The sequence below is a fragment of the Triplophysa dalaica genome, chromosome 8, assembly GCF_015846415.1.
Source record: "Triplophysa dalaica isolate WHDGS20190420 chromosome 8, ASM1584641v1, whole genome shotgun sequence".
NCBI classification, from domain to species: domain Eukaryota; kingdom Metazoa; phylum Chordata; class Actinopteri; order Cypriniformes; family Nemacheilidae; genus Triplophysa; species Triplophysa dalaica.
Genome location: NC_079549.1, coordinates 3,551,797 through 3,571,562, shown reverse-complemented (window position 1 = coordinate 3,571,562; position 19,766 = coordinate 3,551,797). Strand labels below are relative to the sequence as shown.

The following is a 19,766-nucleotide window of genomic DNA, read 5'->3' as shown; positions in this document are numbered from 1 at the left end:
TACTGAAGTGTGACCAAATATTTTCATGCAACATGAACTTTACTTAATAGCCTAATGATTTTGGGCATCAAAGAAAAATCTATCATTTTGAGCAAAACAATGTATTTTTGGCTTTTACAAAAAACGTTCCTGTGCGACAGTTTTTTTTCCTCACATATGATCCCAGCTGGAGATGGCAAATACAGAGTTCAATATTTGAGTTATTGTGGGCTGTGCATATTTACCAGAGAGGAGTATCCTTGCACATCCTGCTTTCATATTTAAAGTCTACAAACAGTGTCTTGCCAAGAAGGACTTTCAACTTTAACAAACTCTGTAACAAAAGCCTCATTCGTTTAACAGCAACATTTGGGCTCTTGTCATGAACAAAAATGTAAAAGCTGACTCTTTCATCATCCTAAAGCCAAGGACATTACCTTTTATCTCTCTGTGACATCACTCGTACACAACCACGTAAAAAAAGAGTTCAGCTAAAGACGCTCGATTGCCATGTGTCAAATATTTTATGGCTTCTGATAAGGGAAATAACAATAACACGCACTGAAAACTAGGTATTATGCACAATATTTCCGTCTAAACGTTTTATTGGAGGAAAAAGTTAGCACGTCTTCATTTGTCAGTGTCACCTATTTTACATCTATTTGGTCCAATCAGAAGTGTTAAATGTTGTACGGTTCATTGGAGTCTTCAAGACAACACGTGCCGTCTTCCACCCTTGTTTGTAAAGTACTCGTCCGTCAACAGAAAGTCAAACAGACAGATTCAGGTAGGAAGTAAACCAATTGTCTACATGCATGGAAGGAGCCACATTCATTTACAACATCTCAGGCTCTGCTCTCATTTTGTGTTTTTTTTCCAGTGCCGTCCGTTCCTAACCTGGATTTTGGAATACTGGCAGATTTTCTTTAGTAAATTACAGCTGAAGGAATGGATCAAGATAAAAATAGCCAAGGGTAAGAAAGTCTTCTGCTGGCTTGTCATTGACCTTTCATGTTCACTTTATTTCAAGATTAAAAAATGATATTAAGGTAGATGCATTTATGCAAAACAACATTTACACACAAAACTTTGTACACATTTTCCTGCTTTTAACAGGCAGTTGTAGATGGTAAGAGGGGATTCCAACACTCTTTGAATGGAGGTTCTTTACAATGGTACAAGAACCATTTTTGCTGAATGTTTCCATTGAGAACATTTAACATCCGAAGGACCTTTATGTTTCACAAAAGGTTGTGGTGGAAAATTAAGAAAAAGAAAAGAAATCGTTTTCCTAAGAACCTTTGGCTGAATGGGTCTTTGAGGAACCAAAAAACACTTGTTTTTTTTCCAGTTAATGATATGTGACAAATAACCTCCATTCCTCTATAAACAGGCAATGCAGATTAAATGTGTATTTAATAAGGTTTGATATTTCGCTTTAGTTTATTCTATTTGTTTATTTACTGCAGCAAAAAAGTGTTTGGATTAAAAGCGAAAAAGAAAAGGAAAATCAACAAGGGTCTTGTGATCGCAAACAAAGGCGCTGCAGGTAAGACTGTGAAGGCAAACATGAGGTTGTGTAAGTGAAAATGTTGAGCTTATTATGGAGATTAACTGCATGGTTTTGTTGACACAGATGATTAATGAGTCCAATTCAGTCATGCAACATTCAACTGAATCTAACCAAACACCAACCAAAACTTTGTGACATTGAACCTTTCAGAGCCTGAATCTGAAACTAATCCAGACGAGCCAGCCGGGTCAAACGCTGAAAATGATGAAGCAAGCGCTCCTGAGGACTTTTCCTTTCGACACAATCCTAATACTAAAAGGTTTTGCTCTTCAAATTTTTGAGCAAAATGTTTTGTTTGTTCATGTACAAGAATATGTTCATTCTTTTTTGTGATGCATTAAAGGTCTAAACTTGTGACCAAGATATTGGAAAGTGAGAGCAAACCACAACAGTTTCAGGTAGAATTGAATTCTATTCAGATACTTATTGACTTCAATTTTGTTAAAGTGATAGTTCACCCCAAAATAAATGTTCTGTCATCATTTACTCGCACTTTTATTATTTTAAACCAGTTTGAGTTTTTTTCTTCCGCAGAACACATAAGAAGATATTTTGAAGAATGTTATTTACCGATACCCATTGACTTGCATTGGTTTTGTCTCCATACAATAGATGTGAGTGGGTGCCGACGCTGCTTGGTTACCAACATTCTTCAAATGATCTTTTTTGTGTTGTGTTGTGCCATACAGGTTTGAAATGACGAAAGGATGAGCGAATGACGAAATACATTTTATTTTGGGCTGAACTGTCACTTTAATGTATATGATGAGATGGTTGGTATTAAAGAGTTCACAGAAAAATCTTGTCTCTTTCCAAGATCTCCATCAATATAACAGAAGCTAGGCAGCTGGTCGGAGATAATATAGACCCCAGTGTTGTCATTGAAATTGGAGATGAGAAAAAACAAACCTCTGTGAAGGAAGGAACGAACGCTCCCTTTTATAATGAGGTAATGAATTTTTCTTATATACAATTGAAAGATAATAATAAGAATACACAAATTTTTCATAAATGCCGTCTTCTCCCTCTGCAACAGTATTTTGTGTTTGACCTTTTTTGTCATCAAGACATCTTTTTTGACAAAGTCATCAAACTATCAGTAAGTACACATGCGATAAAAGTTTACTTCAACTTTTCACAGATACATTAACAAACTGATGCATTTCTTTCGAAGGTGATGCACTCAAAGATCATGAAGGGCTACTGTGTGGGAACCTTCAAGATTGATGTTGGAACGGTTTACGCCCAACCTGGTAAACACATGGATGTTTGCACAGTTGTTTGTTATCTCTTATCACTTAATGGGTATCTAAGAATCAGGTTTGGACTCGCACAATTCATGTACACTAATCACGTCCTTACTGTGTCAGGCCATCAGTTCATCAACAAGTGGGCGAAGCTAACAAACCCAGCCGACATCCACACAGGGGTTAAAGGACATCTCAAGTGTGACATCAGCATCTCAGGAAAGGGAGATGTTGCACGACCATCCCAGAAGTTTAGTGATGCAGAGGAACAGATCGAAAAGTAAGATCACAGATTTTAAATACACGATAATCATGACCAAAAGACTTTCACAATGACCGTATTATCACGATAAATGATAAAACGTTTTGTGGGACTGTCAAACAATTAATCGTGATTAATTGCATCCAGGATAAAAGTTTATGTTTACATAATAATAGTAGTAATGTTTGTACTCTGCGTATACATTTTGTATTTATAAAACATACACATACGTGAATATATTTAAGAAAAAATAAAATATATAAATATTTTATTCGTGGACTGTAAATGATACATCACGATTAATCGCATCCAAAATAAAAGTTTGTGTTTGCATATTATATTTTTGTATTAATAAACACATACACATACATGTGTACATAATTGGGAAATGTTTACATATTTACATAGTTTATTTTTATTTACCAATAGTTTAAATTATATATGTTTATTAATTTTAATATTTGATTTTTTTCTTAAAAATATAAATGTATGTGAATGTTTGCCTAAATACAAAATGAATATCCACAATACCCAGACATATATTATGCGATTAATCGTGATTAATCGTTTGACAGCCCTAATTTATATATACTTTAAATGATTTAAATAAATACATCTAAATATGTATACATTCATCTTTTATTTTGTTTATTTCGTTTTCTTTTTTTTTGGGGAGGACCAGTATAGAGAGAGAGAGAGTTTGTAACTATTGTGGCTCTGAAAGGCAAAACTTAAAACAGATTCTGAATATTTACGTTATTATGCCATGTGTAGGATTAACATGATATTGAAAAGCGTGGATTTGTCAATGCCAGTACATTGTGACACCCCATCGTAGTAGATACGACACAAAGAAACTAAGACAAAGAGCCCTCTTGTGTATTTCCATCTGCTAAAAGGATGCTAAAACAGATCTCTTCTGCTTTTGTGGGTCTCCAGGAACCTCCTGCTTCCTGAAGGCCTAAACCCCGAGCGCCCATGGGCTCGATTTTATGTGATAGTGTACAGAGCAGAAGGTCTTCCCAGATTAAACTCCAGTATTATGGCCAATGTGACCAAAGCCTTCGTTGGAGATAACACAGCCCTCATAGATCCTTATGTAGAGGTGTCCTTCTTTGGTCAAGTTGTAAGTTTACAATCAAGCATCTTCTTAAACCTACAAATGCGAAACAATTGAATAATCCCGATGTGTCCATCACAGTGTCTCTATCTGGAGTTCAACTGTGCTTTTGTGTGTGATATTTGTTTTTATTTCTGTCGTGCATGAAAGGGCAGGACGTCGACTCAGAAGAGCACAGCAGATCCAGTGTGGAATGAGCAGGTGGTTTTTAAGGAGATGTTTCCTCCGCTGTGCCAAAGACTGAAGATTCGGGTTCTGGATGAAGGCAGCATGAATGATGTGGCCATTGGGACTCATTACATCGATCTGCACACCATCTCAAATGATGAAGATGGAGACAATGGTTTGTCATTTTCTTTCCTTCATTTTTGGGGAACACAAAAGAAGATATTTTGAGTAAAAAAGAGGTTTATGTCTATACAATGGAAGTCAAAGGGGGCCAATGTTTTTTGGTTACCAATGTTATACAGGTTCTGAATGACATGAGGATGAGCAAATGATAATAGAGGTGTGTGGTGGACTGGCCCTTTAAGTGTCTAGATACAGTTTGGAGCCAATGCATGTCAAGACCATCTTGCTATATCTACCCACATTTACATACATTAGTAGACTTCAGTACAAGGCGAAGCTTAATAGGTTCCCCTCTAAAATATGTCATGTATTCTTTCATAATTTATTGCCCCTCCCTAGGTTTCCTCCCCACATTCGGACCATCATGGATCAACATCTACGGCTCACTTCGTAATTCCACACTGGTGGACGACAGTCAGCTGAACGAGGGTGTCGGAGAGGGCGTGTCGTACCGGGGCCGGCTTTATATAGAGCTGATGGTGGAGATCTTGAGTGGAGGTGCTGAATCCAAATCCCTGTCGAGGATGAAGGGAGGGAAAACGGGAACTAAAGATCCAAAAACTGCAGCGGGGGCAGGAGGTGAGGAGGAGAAGAGCAAGAGTACAGGACCTGAGGTGATGCCGGTAGAGCCTCTACAGAAGGTAAAGTCCTGCTGTCATAATAAGACACGCCCACAGGAAAAAAAACGTTAGTCTTCATTTAGTCAAGGCCATTTCCTGAGGGCTTTTCACATGAAACATTGTGAAACAAACCGAAAATAATTATAAAAACAGATATAGTGATGATAATAAATATAATATATATTATAGAATAAAAGCGTGTTTACATAATATACCTCTTTGTACTGTGCTTATTAATTTCGTATTTATAAACACAAACACATGCATCCATACATTAAAGAAAAAATATAAAGAATTACAGTTTAAATTATTGGTAAATATAAATAAACACCTCCTATATATATGTATACACATGTATGTGTATGTTTTTGTGTTTATAAACACAAAATTGATATTCACAGTGCACAGACATACAGTATATTATGTAAACACAAACTTTTATTCTGGATACGTTTAATCGCAGTTACTCACTTCACAGGCCTTATATATAATAAAGCTAAAACTAACCTTGAGTCATATTTAAATCTAGGTGTCTGATGAAGACGTGGAATCTTTCCTCCTCTTTGGTTCTGTGTTTGAAGCTTCCATGATTGACAGGAAATTAGGCGACAAACCCATCAGCCTTGAGTTCACTATCGGTAAATACGAGAGGAAACTTGGGGACAACAATTCATCCGAAATATGCCATCTGAATTTAAAATCGGTGCCTTTTATTCAGGTAACTTTGGGAACTTCATAGATGGCACTACACTTCCTCCAAAGAAAAAGGTTGAAGATGTGTCCTTGACCACTCCTCTTCTAGATACCACAGCTACGACACCATGCAAATCCAGTACAACCCCAGAGAAACCGGTTTTTGGGGATACACAGAGGTGCCAAGAACAACCATCACTATCCGACTTTCAGTAAATATCAAGAAATACTTACGTCAGACATTAAACTGTATAATATTGTCTTTGCAGGCACTATATGCATTTGCCCATCTCAAAGCGAAAGCCGTGTGTGTATATTTATTCCAACTGGGAGGATCGGGCCTATCGTCTCCATCACTCCAACATGCTGGACACTATTGCCCTGATGTTTGTATGTCAGCTTTCAGCACACTATTTGTTTGTTGCATCACCATTTGACCGAGTATTCATATGGTAACCTGTATTATATTTGATGTTTGTTGAATGCAGGAGGATGGAGTTGCTAAAGTGATGGAACTAGATAAAATGTTAAATCCCAAGGCAGAGAGTCTCATGAAACATGTTCTCCGAGAGTTTTGCAAAGACGCCAGGTAGGCCTACAGATGGATGTTATAGTCCTTATTGCCATTGAAAAGGTTGTTAAAAACATTTTGTAGTGGTAACAATCAGAATTTAGCTTTTTTTGTCACTAATGTTATTTTGTGCAAAAAATTGTGCAAAAATGTAGGCAATTTTTCATTCCTTGTTTAACAACCCTAATAATGTCTAATCTTATGCATGAAGGTAGTATGGTATGCAACGTTATTATGGTTTTAAATTATCTTTTGTTTTTCTATTTTTTGTTTTTATGTACATTTTTGTCAAATGTTTAACCATTTTGTTATACGCTTTTGTCATTGATCACTTATGTTGCAATATAAGATTAATACATTTTAATTTAAGTGGAATTTTCATTTTAGTTTTTATTGCCTCAAACCCATTTCATTTAAAGTTTTTCTGGTCATTTTAGGCCAATATTTTACAGTATTTGATATCAATTAACAGAAATGTTTTCAAAGTTTTAATTTTAGTAAACCAAAATAACCTTGTATTTTCAGAATATGTTCATGCCGGTTTGATTGTAATTTTGTGTAATTTGATTTGCTTATTAAAGAGAGTTTATCGCCTTTGCTGAAAAGAAGGTGAAGGGAGCCAACTTGACTTTACTGGACAAAAAGAGACTCACGCTGTGTAAACAAGAACTGGTTGGTCATCTTTCTGCACATTTTTCTTTCTGAAAATCGCCATGCTTTTCTGTCTTTTAATAAAGGGTGGCCATTTATTTTCAATGTTTTATGTTGGTTGTCCTCAGGAGAGTATGATTAAAGTATCAGAAGGAATTCTTGAGCCCAAGAGGAGAGCCTTGACCGTTACAGAGATGCTGCAGGAAGTCCAGAAAATCAAAAAGAAACTGAGATTTCTGGTGGAAGAGGTTGGTTTGTGTTATGATATAATATTCAAATGCTTGAACTTCCATATCATGTGTATTCAGTAGTACGTCAGTTTGGTTGTGGTTGGGAGGCATTGAGTGAATATTTTGTCTAATAGCAAATAGCTCTTTGTGAAAAGAGTTCATGTGTTTATTTATTACATTTACATTACGTTTGGCGGTTTTATCCAAAACAACTTAAACAGTGCATTCAGCCTTTACAATTTATCAGTGTTTATTAAGTTTTTTTTGCTTTACTCATTTTCTTTATCATCACAATAAATTCAGATGGCAAATTTAAAAGCGGAAGAGCGGCACAATAAGCGGTAGTGGTAGTTAATAGTGACATGCAATAGAAACAATTCTCAGAAATTGTCTTTTATTTTTCTAAGACAACAATCTGATATGTATGTTTATTATTGACAAGTGTGTATCCAGGCGCTGAAATCATTAGGAGAACATATTAAAGCACCATTTCAGTTTTTTCAGAATTTACTATTTGTAGGTATGTGTTTAGGTAAAATGGTCATTTTTGTTTCATTTTGTGAACTACTTACCATAGTTTTACAAAATTTGTAAATAAAAATATTGTTATTATTTGCAGAAAATGAAAATTGGAGTAACAGGTCAAAATAACAGAAAAGATGATCCAAATATTTTTAGACCTCAAATACTGCAAAGAAAACAAGTTAATATTCACGTTTAAGCAATAAAACAGTAATATTTCTGCATGTATTTAAGAAAAGTAAAAAATCATGTGATCACCTTGTTTTAATCGCAGTTTTCATGCTGTCAGTCTTTCACATTGATGTCGGATAACTTAATGTCAATCCTGAGGTTTGCTTTTGTTGACATTCAATAGATACTATACTGAAATTGCCACAATACATCTAGAAATGCAGATTAAACAAATGCTCTCTTCATTTCTTCTGCGGCTGTATGTCTGTTATATATTATATATTTTAGTCATGATTTATTCTATGTAACACATGGGTGGTGTCAGTTTTGCAAAGTTTTTTTTCATTTCTTTCGAGATGCACTTGACACCCCCTAAAACTAACTGCATGCGGTTGACGTAAATCTCCTTTATTACTAACATTGTTGTCCATCTCATGTCTGTCTCAGCCTCAGCACACTCTGCCGGATGTGTTTGTGAGCATGGTCAGTAATAACAAGCGTTTGGCACACGCCAGAATCCCTGCTCGGCACCTGCTCTTCTCAGAAAGTCAAGAGCAGAAAGGCAAAAACTGTGGGAAGATCATCACGCTGTTTCTCAAGGTGTGAACCCTTACAAACAGGACTCAAATGAGCTGTGAATGAAACCATGACAATCTGCCCTTTGCAAGTCGTTTAATGTCATTTCTGAGCATATATATTATAAATACATCTTGCAGATGCATAAAAATTCATGGTGTATTTAAGCCTCCAGGAAAGCGTGGACCGGGGTGGACCGTCCAGGCTAAGCTGGATGTGTTCCTGTGGCTGGGAACTTCTAAAGACTCGTTCCACATGTTGGAAAACCTCCCGTCAGGCTTTGAGGCGGAAGCCGTGTCCTTAGAAGACAGGAGTGGACTTCCACCTGAGAATTTACTATACAAGGGTAAGACTACCATACAGTAGTTATGTGTATGAATGCAAGAGGCTTTATTTGATTGACATTTTAATGAAATATTTGTATATTTATATAATGTCAATCTATCCTGTGTGTTATTTATGTCATTTTACAGAGCAGCACAAGTTCCAGCTGCGAGCTCATATGTACCAGGCTCGAGGTCTCATCGCCGCGGATAACACAGGCCTGTCTGACCCTTTCGCCTGGGTGTCTTTTATGTCCAACAGTCAAAGCACTGCTGTAAGCGTGACGCTTCTTTTATTCACTTCTATACCCAAAACTCTTGATAGGTGGCGCTGTTGACTGCACACCTTAAATAGACCTGTGAAGTTTCACTGCAGATGATTGACAGCACCTGTCTACTTGAATCCTGAACAATCAGTCTTAGATCAAACACACCACAAACGTGTCCCTGGACCTTAAATCCAGTCAAATGTCGGACGGGTGTATTTGTAGCGATAGCCAACAATACATTGTATGGGTCAAAATCTTAGATTTTTCATTCATGGCAAATATGATTGGCCGTTAAGTAAAGATCATGTTCCATGATTTCCTACCGTAAATATATCAAAACTTTATTTTTGTGAGAGAATTCAGCAAAATCGCTTTCAGATGATGTATAAATCTCCGTTCCGAAAAATTGACCCTTATGACTGGTTTTGTGGTCAAAGGTCACGAATATGAAAGCAAATCACTTTGTTATTTAAAAAGATTGTTATTCATACATTTCCTAGATCATCAACCAAACTTTGACACCCACTTGGAACCAGATGCTCCTGATAGAAAACGTGTCTCTGCATGGAGAGCTTCATGAAATAGTCCAGGAACCTCCGCGAGTTGTGATTGAAGTGTATGACGATGATGCAGTGGTGAGGAAAATACACTTCAGCTTACTGAGGATGATTGTATAGTATTGATCATCGTATTCAGCTTGATTCAAGTCTCTTAAGCAACTTTAAATAACATTTTGCACTACAGCTCATAAATACAGTCTTTAAATGGTTTACACCCTCAGGGTACAGAATATTTGGGATCGACAGTGGCTGTTCCAGTAGTGAACGTGTGTGAGGAGCAGTACTCCCCTCCTCAGCTGCAGTACAGCCCTCTTTTCTGTGGGAATCTGACTGGAGGAGACATACTGGGAGCCTTTGAACTCATTCAGGTCCGTTTATACAAACACAACACGGGTATAATGTGGTACAATAAGGTATAATGTGCAGGCACCCGGTTGTTATTGCATAAATAAGCACCGACAGGACCAGACACGAAGCGGATTATCACACTTTTTACATGGATACTTGCCACGTGAGAAAAAAATAGACATGAAATGTGAATTTTTTATTATTTTTAACAGGTTCCGCAATAAAATTTTTTACTTTTTTGATTTAAGGCAAGAAACGATGTTCAAAAACAGAAAATTTTGGTTTAATTATTTATAAATATAATGTAATTTATGTTATTAAAAAACATATTTATATTTAATTTCTCAAAAAAAAACTTCAAACTGATTTGCTACATCTGGGCTACTGTGTTTTATTAGTTTTGAGAGGTTGTTATCTGGGAAAAACCAGAGACATTGATAGAGAGAGTTCTGCCAACGGAAGTCCAAAAACACTGGAGCGTTTAGATAGTTCCAGGAAATTATGTTTGCTCTTTAAATGCTTTATTTCTTTCATTTTTTTATTCATTAAATGTCTTTCGTCTTAAAATTGGTTAGAAGTTTTCCTCAGTTGGTCTGTTTAGTCGCAGATCCATGCGTATCTACTTCAGGGAACTATTGAGAGCCTCCATGAACCGCCATTGCTGTGATAAAACTGTTCCATTGGAGTCAACGGAGTTGACGCGCCTCTCTCTCTCAATGGCTCTGGGGAAAACAAACCTGCAAATGTTGCGACTCACCAATCAGAATCAAGCATTCCAATGAGCCGTGTAATAAATGAAAACAATGTTCATTCGGTTATTTTATAATAATATAATGTCCAGAGATGAATACCTTGGTCAAGATGCCATGCTTGTTTGAAGTAGGGCTGCACAGTGATTTGCTAAATGTGATTTAAGTGTGGATAATTCATGTTAATTGTATCAAAATATATTTAAAAACTCAACATTATATGTGTAGCTAACATACATGATTCACGTCAATTCTGGGAATACTGCATAAACATAAAACTTTGACTAGTATTAAAATCATTCAGATACTGCAAACCATTGAAACATGTGCATTTGTGTATTATTATTATTGTATTATTTATATCTTGCAGGCCTTGTTTGAAGGTTGTACAGGCTTTTTGTCCTATAAGTACTTTACATATTTATGGTTAAATATATAGATTGTTATTCAGTTGATGACGCTCCACATACTGAATGTAACGTTAACATCTATCTTAGAATGGTATAAAATGTGTTGTCTTGTCTTACTCATCATTCTGTAGGTCTCAAAGTCAGGAGAACACAAACTCCCTGCATTCGACAAACCGGAGGGAGGGGTTTTCCCAGTGCCCGCAAACATCCGACCCGTGCTCTGCAAATACAGAATAGAGGTGAACAAATGATGACTTACTGGCTCTATAAAGTGTATATAAATAAGTATAAAGACAAATCTCTGGCAGTTTTTTTCTTCTTCCTCTGACTTTTTTCCCAATTCCACTAAATAAAATTTCTTCAAATTATGTTAAAATATATAAACTTACATGTATGCTTTTGGAAGATTATTTTATTCAAAGCAACTTACAGTGCATTGAAGTTGAATTCTTCAGCATTGCTAGAAAAATGTCACAAAGTACAGGAAAGGAGACGTTTACACCGCTTGATGTTTTTTAGTGTAAAATCAGGTCAATAGCTACGCTACAAATGCAGCACGAGAGTATACAGCGAAATGGAAAATGAAAACAACTACGTCTTATTTTCCGTAAGCCTTGTGAATTACCATTTTTTACAAAGGCAAGCACTTTTTTTCCATTTAAAAAAAGTGATTTCACATATAACAAAAATAAAATTGCATACATGGATATGGTCCTGTAGCTATATTTACTGTAGCTATATTTACTATATTTACATTTATTATGTGCTCATAATTTTTTCTTAATAATGTGTATTTTATTTGCACAATAATTATCATAGTCACACTTCACAACAAGGCAAACATTAAATTAATATGAGTTAATACATTATCTAACATAAACTAACAGTGTGCAATACATTTAACAGCATTTATTAATCTTACTACATGCTAGTTAATACAAATGCAGTTGTTCTTTGTTTGTTTATTAACTAATGTAAACTGATAAATGTTGTGGCATGTAAATGTGCATTAAACATATTTAATAATAGATAATAAAACAAACTTTTATTTGTTCTGCAGGTTTTGTTCTGGGGCCTGAGAGAACTGAAGAAGGTTCAGCTCTTATCTGTTGATAGGCCTCAAGCGTTTATCAAGTGTGCAGGCGGAGGCGTCAACTCTTCAGTGATTCAGAGCTACAAGAAAAACTCAAACTTCACAATGCTGGTGGATGCCTTTGATGTGGTAAATCTGTTTACTGTTGATGTGTGCTGTTGTCCCTATCACACTGCTGGTGTTTTCCGCTGATCTCAGCGTATCTCTGGCTGCTGTTGTTGCTTCATAGGAACTGCCTGAAGATGAACACCTGCTTCCCCCTCTCACCATCACTGTGGTGGACTGGAGGGCCTTTGGGCGGAGCACGCTTGTGGGTAGTCATGTGATTAACAACCTGGCCTTGTTTAAACACATCCCCACAATAGCCCAACAGCCACAGCAGGAGGCCAAAAATGTTGCTGGTAAAGGACTTGCAGTCAATTTTTATGCAATATTAGCACGAGATGTTAATTATTGATCTAATAATGAAAAGCTTTACTAAAAAAGCTAATGCTTAATTTTTTTGGTAATGTTTGGAAAGATAAATGCACATTTTTCACAACAGATTTGTCCAAAAAAATCCAAAATAATCTCAGGAAAACCTGGACGAGCCCCCAAAACTTTTAGATCCCCATGTGTTCCACTACATATTCAAACGCTGGGTTATTGTTATGTTTCATTTACACTTGAATAAAAGTGTGGTTTGTTTCCACCTGTAGTCGCTGCACTATCTATTCAGCAGAGTGTTGTGCCAAAGCCAGAAGAAGAGATTGCCATTGACGTAGAGCAAGAGGAGACACCCAACCTTCTCCCCAAACCTGAACCAGAATGTCCAGACCAAAGGGTTTGTTTTCAATGCACTTAGTTAAAAAATACATACAGGTAGTGAAAAAAAACCACACCTTGGCCAGTTTATGAATATTATATCTCGTGATAAATATCAGGTGTCTAAGAAGTCCAAACGAAGGTCGACTAAGAGGAAGAAACGCACAGCGGCTGATGAGTCAGCAGATAATGTTATCGACTGGTGGTCCAAGTATTATGCATCAGTGGAGAAGATCCAACTGGTAAACTTCTAAACTACTAAAATAAACTATCTTACCTATACCTTAGGTGGTCCAGATTGAATTTTTTATCCTAACTAGTCTTTTGTACCAAAACTTCATTCTTAGACAAAGCAAAACGATGGCAATCCATTTCCACTGCTCTTTGATAATGGTAAGTGATTACTGAGTTTTTATTCACTGGACCATGCAAACACGTCAAATTTTAAATTTGGTCAAATATCATGCCCATGTTATGATATGTTTCAGTACTTCCATTGGAGAACATTGTGTCAGAAGGAGTGATCAATCTGGGTAAGAATAGTTTGAAGTGTCTACAAGTGTATTGCATGGTCCCATACCTTGATCTGGTCAATAGGATTGAATATAGGCCAACTGAAGTTTTATTCATAATGCATGTCATGTCATACACCAGAAACAAAATGACAGTGGCTATGAAAAGTTGCCATATTCAATGTGCATTTCATAATTCATGTGCAGTGAATGTTACACTCATGTGAAGAGACCACGTGATATTTTGCAGTCTCTGTGTACTGATCAGCACCTCTGTTTCCTATGTTTGCAAGTGTCAAGTTTGTATGTGCTTCATGATTTGATATGTATTGTATTTAACTTAAAACAGTTCTTTGAATGTTTAAAATGTTTGATGTGTCAGTAATGATAAACCGTGTGATAGTAAATATGCTTTGCATTCCTTATATGTAATTCCTGATATATTTATATTTTAATCTGCAATACTTGATTCCGATTGGCTAGTCGCCATAATCCATGTTCTCATAATCAATTCACTCCTGAGAGAATTAACCGTGTATCAGCAGGATAATGTCCAGCCGCACCATTGTAATGTAAGGGATGATGTACCAGCAGCCGTTTGTTATAGCAGAAATAACAGCTGGCTGCTTGTACATTATCCTGCTTATTACACGGCTTCTTGCCACATCAGAAAAAATAGACATGAAATATGAATTTGAAATATTTTATTAGCTCATTTTTACCGAATGCAGACCTTCGACGAGGAAAAGCCGTTTACTTTTGGTTTTAATGTATGAAATTACGTTCAAATGTCACGAACAGGCAATTGGGTTAAATATTTGTAAATATAATATCATACTTGTTATCAAAAGACATATTTATATTTAATTTGTCAAAATGAATTGCTGCATCCGGGTTATCGTGTGTTATCTGGGAATAACGAACCTGCAAATGTCACGACTGGCCAATCAGAATCAAGCATTCCAACAAGCCATGTAATAATGTGAAATGAACCCCTTCAGTGTGATATAAGACAGTCCCGATCACACAGTCGGGATTTATTCTGGGATAACACCCAGGTGGATGTATATGATCCATTATGAGGACCAGTGGTTACACGTGTACTCCTGTCACACACCCAGTTGTCTTGTTTTTGATGATTTCTTTTTTGTGATATCTAGCTTCGGGTCTTAAAGACAGAAAAAAAGAGATTAATTTCAAGAGTGTGGCAGAACAGCCCAAGCTTGCGACATTACAGGTAAAAAGCTAAAACATTTAACACAGTGCTTGGTTCTAATATTATGTGTATACATTAAATGTGATGGGATTTTTCCATTAAACTTGATTCAAGGTATATGACAAAGAACTGGAAGCTGAGTTTGGACCCTTTGATGACTGGGTGAAAACCTTTCCGCTCTGCCGAGGAAAGGCCAATGAGGTGGAAAGCTCTGCCGATGAGAGATTTGTTGGGAAGTTTAAGGTAAACTGGTTTTGCATGCAGTAAGGTGTATGGAGGATTTTTAAGATCATCTGCAGTGTAATGGCATCAAAATTTCCATCATTGATTCTCCCACCAGGGCAGGTTTTGTCTGTACAAAGTGCCGGAAAAAGAGTTTGAGGATGATGGGTTTAAGATAAACCAGGGTATTCCTCCAAACACTGCGGTGGATGCCATAATCCGAGTGTACATAGTTGCAGTAAGTTCCGTCTACAATTTTCATACTAGTGATAAAGCGATGTATCGGCATCGGCCAATGTTTTTTCTGTTCGGTCACTATAAAGCGCATTAGTGTTTCGTTCTATAAAAGACCACTTATGTGTAAATGCATTGTTTTACACAGAGTAAAATGACCGCAGTATAATGAGTCATGTAACGTGAATGAGATACAAATATTGCATAATACGCTAGAATTCGTATATATTTTATATGTATTTAGCCGTATATGATTAACCTTATATCGTATGGACCTTCTCATTTGTGTAATGGGCTAATCTTCACACATATCTCATTTACTGTAGTTGCATTTGTGTTATAGTGTCCTCTTATCGGCCAATCGGCCATAGTGCTTTCATATTATAGGTATTCGTATTGAACGTTTTAAAAATATCATATATCAATAACAATGTATTATTTTAGTGGAACGAGTAATAAGGGCAATGGAGTAATGTAGAACAAATGAGTTTTAAGGTTTGGTGCATATAGGGAAAAGAACAAATATCAGCAACCATATCTATAGAGGTATTATAACAAATAATTTCATATACTGTAGATTCATGTTTTTCTGATTTCATCAAGGCATTTAACTTGCACCCAGCGGACCCCGATGGCAAAGCAGACCCTTACATAGTGCTTAAACTGGGAAAAACTGATATCAAGGACAGAGAGAACTACATCCCAAAACAACTCAACCCAGTGTTTGGAAGGTAAATGAGAACAAAGATTTAAGTGTTAGTTCACTCAAAAATATAAACTCCGTCCAGATTTATAAACCCTCGTGTCGTGCAAAATGTGTATATGACTCTTTCTTCTGTCAAACACATAAAAAGATACTCTGAGAAATGTCTCGGTGTTCAACAATGGAGGTCAATGGGGGCCAATGTTGTTTGGTCACCAATATTCTTCAAAATATCTTCTTTTGTGATCTGCAGAAGAGAGAAAGTCATACAGGTTTGGAATGACGTGAGGGTGAATAAATGGTTTTCATTTTTGGGTTAATTGTGGTGGAGGAGTGTTCTTTGGGATCAGTAGGCTCATTCTCTAACATCTCCTACATAGATCCTTCGAAATTCAAGCCACTTTTCCCAAGGAGTCTCTTCTGACGGTTCTCATTTACGACTATGATGCTGTCGGAGGTGATGATTTGATTGGAGAAACACAGATCGATTTGGAAAACCGCTTTTACAGCAGACATCATGCCACCTGCGGTCTGCCGACCGAATATGACAGGTGAGTAATTTCCTCGTAAACTTGGTTTTTCAATCTCGCTCACAAGTTAGTTTGGTGTCTTTGATCATCTGTGTTTTCAATCGATCTGATGTCACACAGTGATGGTTATAACGCATGGAGAGACGCGATCAAGCCAACTGACCTGTTGATTAAACTGTGCAAGGACAATGGACTGGACAGTCCTCGTCTCACTCCTGGACGAATTTCCATTGGGAACAAAGTCTTCACTGGTAAAACTTTATTCGTAGATGAAGGTAAGTCTTAGTCCTACGTCACATCATGGATCAACTGTTGATTTTTCAATAATAACCAAGGGACCTTTGCTGTGACAACACAGATCTGATGGTGGAGTCATACGAGCACCTGGCTTTAAAGGTGCTACACAGGTGGTCAGAGATGCCGGATGTGGGCTGTAAACTTGTCCCGGAGCATATTGAGACTCGCACCCTGTACCTCAAGAACAAACCAGGACTGGACCAGGTAAGTCTGTTGCATTTGAATGATCGAGTTCACATGTGTGGTGGAGCGATGTTTGAAGCTGTCATCAATGTTCCTCAGGGCCAGCTGCAGATGTGGGTCGACATTTTTCCCATGGATATGCCTGATCTTGGTCCTCCCGTGGACATCTCACCTCGCAAACCCAAAGGGTTAGTCAAAGACCCATGACATCACCGAGCAAACCATCGAGAATGTTTTGTGATGGAGATTTACAACTGTTTGTTATGTTTTTCGTGAAGGTATGAACTGAGAATCATTATCTGGAATACTGAAGATGTTATACTGGAGGACACCAACTTCATAACAGGACAGCAGTCAAGTGACATTTACGTCAAAGGGTAAAATTGAGTGTATCTACATGGAAAAAAGTATATCTAGGCATATTGTATGTGAGGGTATAAAGTCTTGTATGGATAGTGATCCAGTGACGGTCCTTAAAGTTCAGAATTTGATGCACTTATTCCTTAGACCTGCAATCCGTAACTTCTGCTACTCTATCGCCATCTCTGTTTGAAATGTAAAACTACAGGTTACTTTACGTACTTTGTTTATGTGTGTGGAAAAACGGCTGACATTTCTTTTGAAATCCGACCTGACGGCTCAAATTATAAATAATATTTATAAACTAACTGTTGTGAATCAGGGTGAGTTTAAGGTTTTGAAATCCAAAAAAGTTAGATTGCAGCTTCAAAAAAAGGTCCTTGATACTGTATATGTTTTTCAAGTCTTCCTTAGATTCCTAATATTGTGTTTTGAGAGTATTTTCCGCACACTTTATAATTAAAGTAAATAATAAAATCTGGGAAAGAGTGTCCCTCGACCAATAATACATTTCCTGTTCATTCAGGTGGTTAAAGGGTCTTGAAGATGACGGCCAGGAAACCGATGTTCATTACAACTCTTTGACCGGAGAGGGTAATTTTAACTGGCGCTTTGTGTTCCCCTTCAACTACCTGCCGGCTGAGAAAGTGGTGGTGGTGCAGAAGCGAGAACACATCTACTCTTTGGATAAAACTGAGCAGAAGATCCCAGCAGTCCTTGTGTTGCAGGTGTGGGACTTTGAGAGGCTATCATCTGATGATTTCCTGGGTAAGAAAGCACTTGTGCCAGGTTTTCACCATTGCAAAACAAGTTAGGAGAACTCTAGTCTGTAGTATCTCCTGGTGTCATTTAAGTCTTTCATGCATCGAGGTAAGCTATCAAAATGTCTTGCTTTTGCATTTTTTATTCTTCACAGGCACGTTGGAGTTGGACCTGCATAGGTTTCCACATGGTGCTAAATCAGCTAAAGCCTGTAAGCAGGAGATGTTGACGGAAAGCACAGAGAACATCTCTATCTTCCAGCAGAAACGCTCCAAAGGCTGGTGGCCCTTCATTAAAGCTGATGACCTCACAGTATGTTTTAATTTTTATGAAATATCTATTTACCTAATATTTAAATTTAACTAAAACGTCACAGCTACGTATTTGGAAATATATTTTGGACGGCTTAGGCCCTTGGTCTCCATAGAGGTGGTTTAAAGGGACAGTTCACCCAAAAATGAAAATTCTGTCATCATTTACATCATTTATAATTTTTTGATCTGATGAACACAGAGAAAGATTTTTGGACGAATGCTTGTAACCAAACAATTCTTGGACCCCATTGACTACCATAGTAGGAGCATGACAATTGTAGTCCAAAATGCCCCAGAACGTTTTGCATGTCCTATAAGTAATGTACTTCTGTGTTCAACCAAACAAAGACATTTTTACAGGTTTGGAACAACTACAGAGTGAGTAATTCGTGACAGAATTTTCATTTGTGGGTGAACTATGCCTTTAAGATGCATTTTAGATGGGACAGCCAAGTTAAGACAAGTGAAAATGTCCATTCAGTATTCTATAACCAAATGATGCTCGGTTTGGTATTGCTTCTCATCTGTAGTTTAAACAAATTTTAATTTTAGAAATTGAGTATAAATTAGTATCAAAACCGTTTTTTCTCCTAAGGGGAAAGTAGAGGCGGAGTTCCACCTGGTAACATCAGAAGAGGCAGAAAAAAGTCCAGTCGGCCGTGCACGCAAGGAGCCTGAGCCTTTGGAAAAACCTAAGTATTTTTCAAACTTTTTCCTTTACATTACACATTACCTAATTATAGAACACACTTTTATAGCTTTTATGCCATGACGTGCTTTATACAAGTGATAGACTGATATATCACAGTGGTAGATCATTTGGGTTGCTATGTGATTTTTTTAATGTTAAATCTTTTTGTTCGTGCACCAAATAGTGCATTTGCGCTTTGTTCCCTTTAAGGGCACTGAGATGTTAACCAGCATCTGACAGACAGTAAAGAGACAATCATCATTCACTTTTTAATGTGACGTCATGTTGTCACATCACAAATTTCGTCAGATGGGCCACGTAGCTTTCTCGGTCATTAAAATTCATTTTTTATTTTAATTACTGTAACATTGGGTAATGTGTGCACTTCTGTGTTTCCAACTGATACTTCTAATATCAAATATTTGATTTTTCTCTAGTCGACCAGACACATCCTTCTCTTGGTTTATGAATCCATTCAAGTGCTTCTTTCACCTGATCTGGGGGAACTACAAGAAATACATCATTGCAGGCCTGGTGCTGTTGATCTTGACCTTGTTCCTGGTTCTTATCTTCTATACCCTACCAGGGGCCATTAGTTCTAAGATAGTAAACGGGTGATC

The 19,766-nt window shown here is 37.0% G+C and overlaps 1 protein-coding gene across 2 annotated transcripts; it reads left to right on the top strand.

Moving 5' to 3' along the window:
- The first annotated feature begins 815 nt into the window (after window positions 1-815).
- fer1l6 (fer-1 like family member 6) lies at window positions 816-19,765 on the top strand. 2 transcript variants are annotated; one of them, XM_056754661.1, is made up of 42 exons: window positions 816-953; window positions 1,449-1,528; window positions 1,703-1,811; window positions 1,896-1,950; window positions 2,370-2,501; window positions 2,589-2,651; window positions 2,727-2,805; window positions 2,923-3,079; window positions 4,001-4,187; window positions 4,332-4,524; window positions 4,872-5,173; window positions 5,682-5,790; window positions 5,871-6,024; window positions 6,115-6,235; window positions 6,334-6,434; window positions 6,998-7,088; window positions 7,196-7,315; window positions 8,438-8,590; window positions 8,735-8,912; window positions 9,040-9,164; window positions 9,659-9,793; window positions 9,940-10,086; window positions 11,357-11,464; window positions 12,286-12,447; window positions 12,548-12,719; window positions 13,017-13,141; window positions 13,242-13,364; window positions 13,470-13,515; window positions 13,611-13,655; window positions 14,795-14,871; window positions 14,965-15,093; window positions 15,191-15,310; window positions 15,910-16,037; window positions 16,390-16,560; window positions 16,660-16,814; window positions 16,898-17,040; window positions 17,119-17,207; window positions 17,298-17,396; window positions 17,906-18,147; window positions 18,296-18,453; window positions 19,051-19,151; window positions 19,584-19,765. In XM_056754661.1, the coding sequence occupies exons 1-42, from the start codon at window positions 928-930 to the stop codon at window positions 19,762-19,764; spliced, it is 5,391 nt and encodes a 1,796-aa protein (XP_056610639.1). In that variant the 5' UTR covers window positions 816-927; the 3' UTR covers window position 19,765. The 2 variants fall into 2 exon arrangements, with proteins under 2 accessions (XP_056610639.1, XP_056610640.1); XM_056754662.1 differs by lacking the exon at window positions 13,611-13,655.
- Window position 19,766: the final 1 nt, after the last annotated feature.

Excerpts from the sequence above, each read along its gene's own strand:
- fer1l6 (XM_056754661.1), top strand. The coding sequence starts at position 928 with ATGGATCAAGATAAAAATAGCCAAGG. Across the intron at positions 11,465-12,285 it reads TCTGCAAATACAGAATAGAG|GTTTTGTTCTGGGGCCTGAG; the intron begins GTGAACAAATGA and ends TTTGTTCTGCAG. Across the intron at positions 13,656-14,794 it reads AGAAGGAGTGATCAATCTGG|CTTCGGGTCTTAAAGACAGA; the intron begins GTAAGAATAGTT and ends TGTGATATCTAG.